This window comes from Girardinichthys multiradiatus, chromosome 2 (assembly GCF_021462225.1).
Source record: "Girardinichthys multiradiatus isolate DD_20200921_A chromosome 2, DD_fGirMul_XY1, whole genome shotgun sequence".
In the NCBI taxonomy this organism is placed as follows: domain Eukaryota; kingdom Metazoa; phylum Chordata; class Actinopteri; order Cyprinodontiformes; family Goodeidae; genus Girardinichthys; species Girardinichthys multiradiatus.
The window spans coordinates 40,211,698-40,221,784 of NC_061795.1; the positions used below are offsets into that span (position 1 = coordinate 40,211,698).

Sequence of the window (10,087 nt, forward strand, 5' to 3'; positions counted from 1 at the left end):
CATAATAACATGCACGCTTTGGTCCATCGTGTATTTTGGCAGATTTTGCGTTAGAGGCTAGTTTCCATCTGCAGTCCCTGACAGGTTGATGGTACAACGAAATTAAGACACAACACAACATGATTTGTTAAATTACAACGTTATCAAGAGACTAAAACGTTTTAAAAGACAAAATAATAATAATAATAATAATACAAACATTCTCCGCATGCAACAGTCACTACATATGGACAGAGTTCCCAATCATTGCTCAATGTATTATAGATTAGATTATGTTTGTAAAATGTAATGCTCCCTACTTCTGTCGGTACAGTTTTCAATTATGAGCTACCCTATATCAGAGCAGTACCTGAGGTAGATTTACACAGATACTGAGGCATAAATACTGTGGCTTTATGGCAGAAGATGCTATATATGAGGACCCATTCTGGCTACACGGTGGCACATGTTTAGGGAATTCTGGATTCGAGTGCAAAGCAGTAGCCTCAGGTCATGCTGATGGAGTTTTGTCTGTATTAATTTGGGGATCATATAGGATTGCAAAGTTATGGTACAAGAACAGCATCCATTCGTATGTGTTCTGCATGCCAGGAAAACTCACTAAGGTCCAACTTGTCTTAGATTTATTGTCCAGTAAAAAAGAAGGTGATAATCATTCATATATATATATATATATATATATATATATATATATATATATATATATAATACACTTTTTTCAAACGTATCAATATTAATGAAATACATTCATTTTTTACTGTATTATCTTGTTCTGTTATTGTGTGTGTTGTAATATGCCACTTATATTCTACTGTTACATTTCCCCCAGATAGGGCTACGTGTTTTCATAGACTCAAACTGTATGTTTGCACTGTCTGTCGCACATTATTTGTTTTTGCTACTCACTTTATATTTAAATTTTTACGCTACTCAATTAATATGTGTCTCACTTTACTAAATTGTGTTTTTCACTTATCGTCTTAATTGTCTAGTTACAGGAGGGTGCACGCCATACCATTGTGGCACTGCGTGACATTGTCTCGGGTACATATGACCATAAACGTGAACTGAGTTGAATTGAAAGCCTTCACACACACCATGCTCACTGTGTGCCTGTGTGTGTTCATGCCAATTAACTCTTGTGTGTTCATGTTCCCGTGCGCGGCCAGGGGCTCCGCAGCTAGCCCTTAGCTAGCCTCTAATTAACAACAAAACCATCATCTTCTCGCCAGTCGAGAGGATGCATCATGAGCCCGATAAATGATGCGAAACTGAGCCGCTAAGGGTTGAATCGGGACAGTTTAATGATCGGGACAGTTTAATGACCCCACATTTTCGGTCCCGGGCCCCTGGAACCCCAGCGCTCCAATAAGGCGACCATCAGAGCTCCGTCTGTGGATGTAAAGAAGAGCGGACCCTCTGGTTAATTGAGGGGGAGCAGCTAACCTTCGTGATATCGAGCCGGGAGTCCCCCTTAGGCTTGACAGAAAGCTCCAGGTATGTAAATGTGAATTGTTCCTGCCGTTAGGAACGTGTCACCGTTGCTGTCGCTTCGCGGTCGTTGTGTTCCCAGGGCTAACCCGGTGTTGTGCCTAAAATAGCACCCCCGTCAAATAGAGCATCAGCATCGTAGAAGCGCACAACTGAAAAGAGAGCATAGTTTGATTAATAATTCCGACTGTGTGTGTAACTGTACAGCACCAGACAAAGCATTTGAAGCTTGAATATTTGAATTAGGTTTACTGTAAGCGGTGAGGAAGCTGTTTATAGCCGGGGAGCCATTTTCACCATAACACCTAGCTAATGTTTCCTCTGTGGCTCTGTTAGCAGGTGGCTAGGCTAAGCAGGCTAACTCTCCCTAGTTACCCCGATCTTTGCCTGGAGACGAAAAAACGTTACGACGCGCAGACTCCGTCCATCAATTTGTTTACCGCGAACCGTTCAACATTTGGATTTGTGTAGAAAGCGCATTGTGACCACACATCCGACATATTGATTTTTAAAGAAAACATTCACTCTGTTGATATTATTTGGTTCCAGGTGTTTTTGACTTAATTTGTTGTGTGTCTTTGCTCTTAATGGATGATACACATCACAAAAACAATGATTTATGTGGCACATATCTTTTTTTGGCATCTGTTTATACTGCATTTAATACAATGTCCTGTGCACGGAATTACAGAACAGGTAGAAAGGTAGAAAGGTAATTAAGCCGTTGTAACAATGTAATTTAGTGCAATTCACATTGTTTATTTAGCACCAAATCAAAACTGTGGGCTTCTCAGGGCACTTTATAAGGCACCCTACTACAAAATATTTCTTATCAGTTCATTTAGGACACGAGACCCAATTTCATTTTCAGTCCAAGTACTCCAGTTCAGTCAAATAAAATGCTATTTCCAAACAGTCAGATTTAGGCCAATTAAGAACATGCATGTTGGAAAGGAACAACTCCCTTTTAAACTACAAGAAACCTGCAGCAGAACCAGATTTAGGGGGGGATGTCATCTTCCTCGACTGGATGGGGTTGGAGTGGAGGTGAGACAGATAAAGATGGTTTTGCCAAGAGGAAGAAGAAACACAAGTTTGGTATCGTAATGAATGATTGAGAGTATTACATCTTAATAATAAAGAATTACAGTTGTTGTAGTAGTAGAGTAGAAGTAATATACACATATACCAGTTTAATTGTTTCACTCTGACACGATATGTATAATTTTGTCAGTATTGGATAAATGAAAGACAGCAATACTGCAATTAAAAATAATATTACTTTTAGATCTTTACTGTGTTCACTCATTGATCAGCATTAAATAAATATCACTTCACTGGCAAAGCACAAAATGGTGTTTTGCTGTTCTCTGGGTGTGTTTGGACTGAAAAAAGCTAAATATGTGGAAAAGCAGTTCTTAGTGTTGTGAAGCATGAAAGGTAATCAGTGATGCTGTGGGCCTATGTCTATCCATCAATCCATTGTCTACACTCGCTTATCCTTGCAGAGTCATGTGGGGGCTGGTGCCTATCTCCAGAGTTCATAGAGTCAAAAGGGTGGGGTACACGCCAAACAGGTTGCCGCTCCATCTGAGTGCGCTGTGGGCCTTTGTCTTTGTGCTGGGAACCTTGCTAGAGCTCATGGCATCACAGACTGTTTAAAATACAAGGACCTTTTTAAGCAATCTTGTGGAGTTCCACCAGAAAAATGAAAATGGGTCATCACCAGGTCTTTCTGCAGCATAATGATCCAGAAATCGTGCTGTCCTGTTGGCAAAAAGAAGTTTTGTAATGCCTAATAAATGTACTTAAGTTAAAGGTTGGATTTTTTTAAATGTCACTGTGAGATTTTATCTCTACAATAAAAGATGGATTTATTTTAAGTCTTTTCACACAGGAGTAGCCAACACATTTGTCTGCATCTAGATTTCCCCTCTGGTGATATAATGGGAATACAAAGATTAGAGCTCTTTTCAAAGATTAGTTTGAAAACTAAGGTAAAGAGAACATTGTCTAAATTTCTTTGGTTTTGCTGTTGATAAATCTAATTTTTTCATGAATAATCTTAGAGCAGTAGTGTTTCTTAATTCTTTTAAAGCATCATGGTATAATCACAAGTTTTTAAATCATCAGCTGCCACCATATTCCACTGTTTGAGGCGATCCCGTTCAGGGTAGTTCTGGCCTGCATCAGTGTGTACCCCAACAACATTCATGCCAACAGACCTTCTTATTGCGAGAAATAATATTGTGGCGTTCAAGTCTGTGTGCACAGTTTGCCTCTCAGCTGCTGTAAAGCAAAGAATTCAGCATTACTAAAACACCTCTAAGAGATCAGGTTGGGTCATCATTAGGTCGTTCAGCAGGATAATGATCTATAAGGTCAACTCATAAATGTACTTAAGTTGAAGGTTGAAAAGACGTCAGGTTTCCAAGACTTCAGAAAAAGCTGAAATAGCAGGATTTCTAAAACAACTAGGCAAGCAAAAATAATTTTTGTAAGCGGTTAGCCTGAGTGTAGTTTCCTGATAACGTACTATATGAGTTCTGTGTTTCTTCATGCGCTATTTCTGACACTTGTCTTTTTCTTGCAGATGTAACTCAAGGATAATTGTCAGAAGTTTTCCTTCCATCTTTCCCAGCATCTGCTTTTCTTCAGGGCGTTCCAGTTTAAGCCTTCAAAGCCTCGGTCACAGCTTCTTCGCCGAGCTAAGAGATGGAGTGAGTTTTTCCTTCCTTAACACATTCAGAAATCTGCAACCCATTACTCAAAATGTCTCTCTTTCTCACTTTAGCTGGGCTGCTCCAGCTGCCAAACTGAATCCGTACTCCCGAGCCCGCATGACGGAGGCCTGGCAGCAGCATGCGGTCGCTACACCTCCAGTTGTCCATACGATCCCAGCAGGAGCTGAGAATGCTTTGAGCTGTGCGGTGTATGGGATCGTGTTGCAGCCGGACGCCTCATCATTGCAGCAGCAACAGCACGGAGGTGGACAGCAGCATGCTGGAGCTCAGCAACATACAGGCGGACAGCAGCAGCAGGAGCATCCTCCTCAAGCCCAACAAAGCTCTCTACAGGTGGTAACAGAGTCAGTACACAAGTGTGGGACATGTGGACACGACATCTCTCACCTGGCGAACCCGCTTGAGCACCAGTGCATGGTGAGTCAGGACAGATCATTCCAGTGCACTCAGTGTCTTAAGATCTTCCATCAGGCCACAGACTTACTGGAGCACCAGTGCGTTCAGGTGGAGCAGAAGCCGTTTGTGTGTGGAGTATGTAAGATGGGCTTCTCCCTCCTTACCTCTTTGGCTCAGCACCACACTTCGCACAACAGCAGCAACCCTATGAAATGCTCCATATGTGAGAAAACGTATCGACCCGGTTCCTCCGGGAACACGACACCCACCTCCTCAAGCAGCTCCCAGCCTTCCAGCAGCGACGGGGCATCGGCGAGCAGCAGCTCGTCCATCTTACCTTTCCCTTCAGCTCGAGACCGGCCGTACAAGTGTTCCGTCTGCCAGAAGGGCTTCAAGCACCTCTCAGAACTCACGCGGCACGAGAGGGTGCACACAGGGGAGAAACCCTTCAAATGCGACACATGTGACAAAGCTTTTAGCCAGTCGTCACATCTGCAGCACCACCAGCGGACACACAGCAGCGAGAGGCCGTTCAAGTGTGCCGTGTGTGAAAAGAGCTTCAAGCACCGCTCACACCTCGTCCGCCACATGTACGTGCACTCCGGGGAGCATTTGTTCAAGTGCAACTTGTGCGAGCTGCACTTCAAGGAGTCATCAGAACTGCTTCACCACCCCTGCCACCCGCAGGGCTCCCGGCCGTTTCGCTGCGCAACGTGCGGTAAAGGTTTCAAACGGCCGTCCGACCTGCGCCAGCACGAACGCACCCACTCCGAGGAGCGTCCGTTCCACTGCGATGAGTGCCAGATGAGCTTCAAGCAGCAGTATGCGCTCGTGCGCCACAGACGTACGCACAAAGACCCCTCAGACCGGCCTTTCAAATGCAGTTTGTGCGACAAAGGCTTCATGCAGCCCTCCCACCTTCTCTACCACCAGCATGTCCACGGCATGGACAACCTGTTCAAATGCGCCTCCTGCCAGAAAGAGTTCAGCCAGTCAGGGGAGCTGCTCAGACACAAGTGCGGGGAGTCGTCCAACTCCTCACCTGACAAGCCGTACAAATGTGACGTCTGTGGGAAGGGATACAAAAAGAGCTCCACCTTACAACGCCACCAGAACTCTCACTGCCAGGAGAAACCCCTAAAGTGCTCGCTGTGCGACCGGCGCTTCCTGTCCTCCTCTGAGTTCGTCCAGCACCGCTGCGACCCATCGAGGGAGAAGCCACTCAAGTGCTCTGACTGCGAGAAGCGCTTCAAGTACTCATCAGACCTGAACCGCCACCGGCGCGTGCACACAGGCGAGAAGCCCTTCAAATGTGACCACTGCAGCAAGGGTTTTAAACAGCGTGAGCACCTGACCAAACACCAGAGCACACACTCCAGGGAGGGCCAGTTCAAGTGTGTCTGGTGTGGAGAGCGCTTCAGTGACTTGGGCTCTTTGCAGGATCATACTGTGCAGCACACATCCGATGGTGGTGGCTATAATGTGCCGCAGTGCATGTGAATCATGACTCTTATTTTCTCTGAATGGACAGAACCATCAAAACTCCGTCCTCCACCCACAGGCTGTTTATGAACCCTAACATCATTCAGGGGATTTCTGGGCTACGTTTGTTTTCTTTTCTCATTGAAACGGAAACGTTGGGTCTGGTTGAACAGTCAAAGAAAAAAAAAATCCAATTGTAATTATGAGTTATTTTTCTAAAGTTTCAAAACTCTGATATAAAGGAAATCTAATAAAATCTGTTTAGTTTTCTAGAAAAACTAAAAGTGGATGTTTTAAAGAACATTTAACAAAAAATGCATTTAAACTAGAAATGCACCAATCAGTCAGACAGAGATCAGAATTGGCCAGTGGTCTCTTGATTGGCTCTGATCGGTGATCACAAATCAAACACTGGAAAATCAGAGTCCCCCACCCCACCCCCAGACCAGTTAATGCATCTAAACTAGAGCTGCACAACACATAAAATCCCAGTCGTTATTAAAGTATCAATTTGTGCAATATCACAATCGCAAAGAACCTTTTGCATGCAATATTTGGTCGATTATTATATTTCAGGGGACATGCATCTATACTCTGCTTGTGAATATATATTTGGCCAGTTGGACGGACTTTCAATGCCAAACTTGACATAGATTCCAGTCGACGACCTACTTAAGCTATTTCTTCATTATCTGTGAGGTTCAACGCTATCACCACTATTAAACAACCATTAACACATGTATTTCTCTTGCATGTGTGATAGTGCTTAGAGTGAAAATAGGAATTAAAAACTCACGCTCACAGAAGACAAGATAAGACAAGCTGTCGGTCCGGAAAAGCCGGATTGGCGCATCTTTAATTAGGATTAATCTTTTTTTATCCCTTTGAATCATGAAGGATTTACTACATAGAGATTATATCAGTAAACTAAAGTTTAAAGCTAAATTAAACTTATTTGTAAAGATGAGTAATTCAATAAGTTTAGGAAATAGTACATTTCCGGTTAAATTCATTCTGTTAGTAACATTCTCGAGTTAAAAAAAGACTGTTCAACCGGAGCCTTTTCTCCTTCTTTCTTTTCTTATACCTTAGTGTTTTATCTGTCCAACCCATGATCAGTGACAGCATTATGGAGGCTAAAACTGAGATGTATTCCTCTGCACTCTCAGGCCTTTTCTGATTCATGCATACTCTAAAATATTTGCCTTAACCTCTAACCATAACCAGAAAGTATGTTCAGAAGTCCCAAAAATAATTTTAGTTTCTTTGTTTTTCCGTTGTGCATGTGGGAACCGGAAGGGACCTCAGAGTGTTGACGGTTCAAAGCAACATTGGGCATCTGTGGCAAAATGCTGTCACCACAACCTCACATCTTTCAGCATTCACACACGCTTATTAACTGTTTGGTACCAAAACATGTGTGCCCTAAAACAGATCCGTTTAATCCTCCTGACTTATTTAGCCTTCTTTGTGTTAAGTAATCTGTTTTGCAGTTTTTCTTTCTCTCTCATTTGTTTTACCTGTTTGTTCTCTTCTCTCACGTTTAGTCCTCTTGGTAAAAGATGAGTTAACTCGGCAGCATTACGTAACTATTTGAAACTTCCTGCTCCTCTCCTAAAGTCATAAAAAGAAAGTACACCCTCCTTAAATTCTAGAGTTGGACATATCAAGACATAATGCTTATGAGCTGGTCTTTATCACATTCTTAATTTTCTAAAAGCTGACACAGTGATGATCAGTTAATGAAGTCTTTGAATTAGCAGCACTGTACTGCTACTTTTTCTTCTAAATCCTATTGAAGCGGCAAGGGGGTACTTAGTTTTTCACTTACTGCATTTCTATTTTCACTTTATCTTTTATGAGTAATGACAGGGAGGAATCTGCTTCGGGGTTTTGTACGATTAACATCAGATTTCAATAATTTTTGATTGAAACATGGAGGACATGTTTATTTCAGCACCAGTACATGAGGCTGTACCATGTGGTGGGCAGACTAACTATAAACTGAGGTTAACTACCAGTTAAAGTCCAAATATTTCAGTCTAATAAAACCTGCCAGTTTAGATATATATATATATATAATAAATAATATACATATTTCAAAACATTATTCTCATCATATTCCTGCAGAGGTCAGCGTTGTTGGATTATGCGTATTGAATCCTCTCTCAGCATGTACATATACTACAGATGTGTGAGCCAAAACGATCGGAAATATCAGAAGTTGTTTTTCTGAAGATTTTTCTTACATTTTTTACTATGTGAAACGTTTTGACCAATGCTCTTCTTTTGTGGTTGTTGTTTTTCTTGTGTGTGTAGTTTTATGGTGCCAGTACGTTACCGGGACTCTCAAAGAGAAACCCGTGTGAGAGTCCGAGTGTGTGAATGTAAAAAACTGTGTTTTAAACAGGAGAATTTAGTGCGATCAGACCTGAGCGCCTTTGTTCCTTGTTAAAGTACAACCAGTCTGAGATGTTCCTGCAGGATGATCCTGCACCTCTGTTCTGACAGATTTAGGAGTTTATTCCGTTGTTTCCGGTTATGCTGTGTCTGTCAGGGCGCATTTGTCTCTGAATTGTCATCGGTGATTGCCACGAGATTCTTGTTGCTCATAAGAAGCCACTTTGTTTACATGTTGACTGACTGCCATCGGTTTTCCTTTTTGTGTCCATCCGTCCTCTCCTATAACGTTTGAGTGCAGTATTAAATACATGTTTTGAAGTATTTTCTACAAACAGGAGTTGTTTACTCCTTTTCATTTCAGCCTTAAAATGTTTGCTTCATGCCTTGTTTTTTCAATCATTCAATGTAAGCTGATCGTAGCATCCATCTTTTATTACTTTACATCTTTACATCTTTTAGCACTTTCAAAACAAGTTTGGCTGTGTTTTCTATGGTTTTGCACTTGTTTATCTGCTATCTTTGTCTTTTATTAAACTGATACATTATGTGCATTGTTGGAGTGAGAGACCAGGACCTTGGGGTTGGTTAAGAATAAAAAAGTGGGAATTGAAAAGCTTTTTTTTATCCAAAAACATAATTTACATGTAATGTCTGTTTAACGCCAAAGAACTTCACTTGCTTCTGTTTATTTGATGTGTTTTGGGGTTTTGGAAGATGCTTGCAAATTCTCACAAAAAGATATCTATCCATCCACTCTTGGTAGAAAATGAAATCTACCCCCTATCTATGAATGAGAGTAAGAATCTCCTTTATATTCCAATATCTAAATTCTTACTGGTTTTACTGGAAAAGGGTCGGTACAGGCACCAGTTAACCCACTCCACGTCCACTTTAGTACCAGTAAAACCCCCTGTTGGACCCTGGTATTTCCTCCTCCCTGCATGCTTGGTGTTAGTTCGTGTGTTTGCTCTTTTTCGCCGGTACATCCCCTCTTCGCAGCACTTTTCCTTCCCACTATATAACTTTTCTTTTTTCATTGTTCTGTGGTTTATGTGAACAATGTTGAAGAGAAAACTTGGAAAAGAAAAAACTTTGTATAGTACAGTTCCTGTGCATTCATGCTGAGATCGTCTGTATGTATGTAGCATTCATTTACACACAGCACTAACAAATAAAACTTTCTTTTATTTATAATACTCTTGTGAGTGATGAAGTTATCTACAGAGGATGCTTTTAGGTGCCTTTTGTAACGTGTACAGTTATTCCAGAGGTTTCTGTTTTTAGATTTTTGTGCAAGTGCAAATTTATTCATAATACAAGAGATATATGAGTTTGAAAAGTTTATTTCATAATTAAACAACTAATTTCATCATGTTGCTTTCATATCTTAACTTTATCCTAATTAGAAGAATTTTACAGCTTAATTACAACTATTTGTATTCCTTTACTATAATTTTACTTAGTTTATTCATATAACACTAATTGAGAGCAAATGCCATCACACAGCCCTTTACAAAAGCTTAACATTCATTTCAAGCGACAAAAGTGGACAATTTTATAAATAAATCATT

General features: G+C 41.3%; 1 protein-coding gene across 1 annotated transcript; it reads left to right on the plus strand.

Moving 5' to 3' along the window:
• The first annotated feature begins 740 nt into the window (after positions 1–740).
• Positions 741–9,888, plus strand: znf319b (zinc finger protein 319b). The gene is made up of 3 exons (XM_047347550.1): positions 741–1,497; positions 4,085–4,211; positions 4,286–9,888. The coding sequence occupies exons 2-3, from the start codon at positions 4,207–4,209 to the stop codon at positions 6,129–6,131; spliced, it is 1,851 nt and encodes a 616-aa protein (XP_047203506.1). The 5' UTR covers positions 741–1,497; positions 4,085–4,206; the 3' UTR covers positions 6,132–9,888.
• Positions 9,889–10,087: the final 199 nt, after the last annotated feature.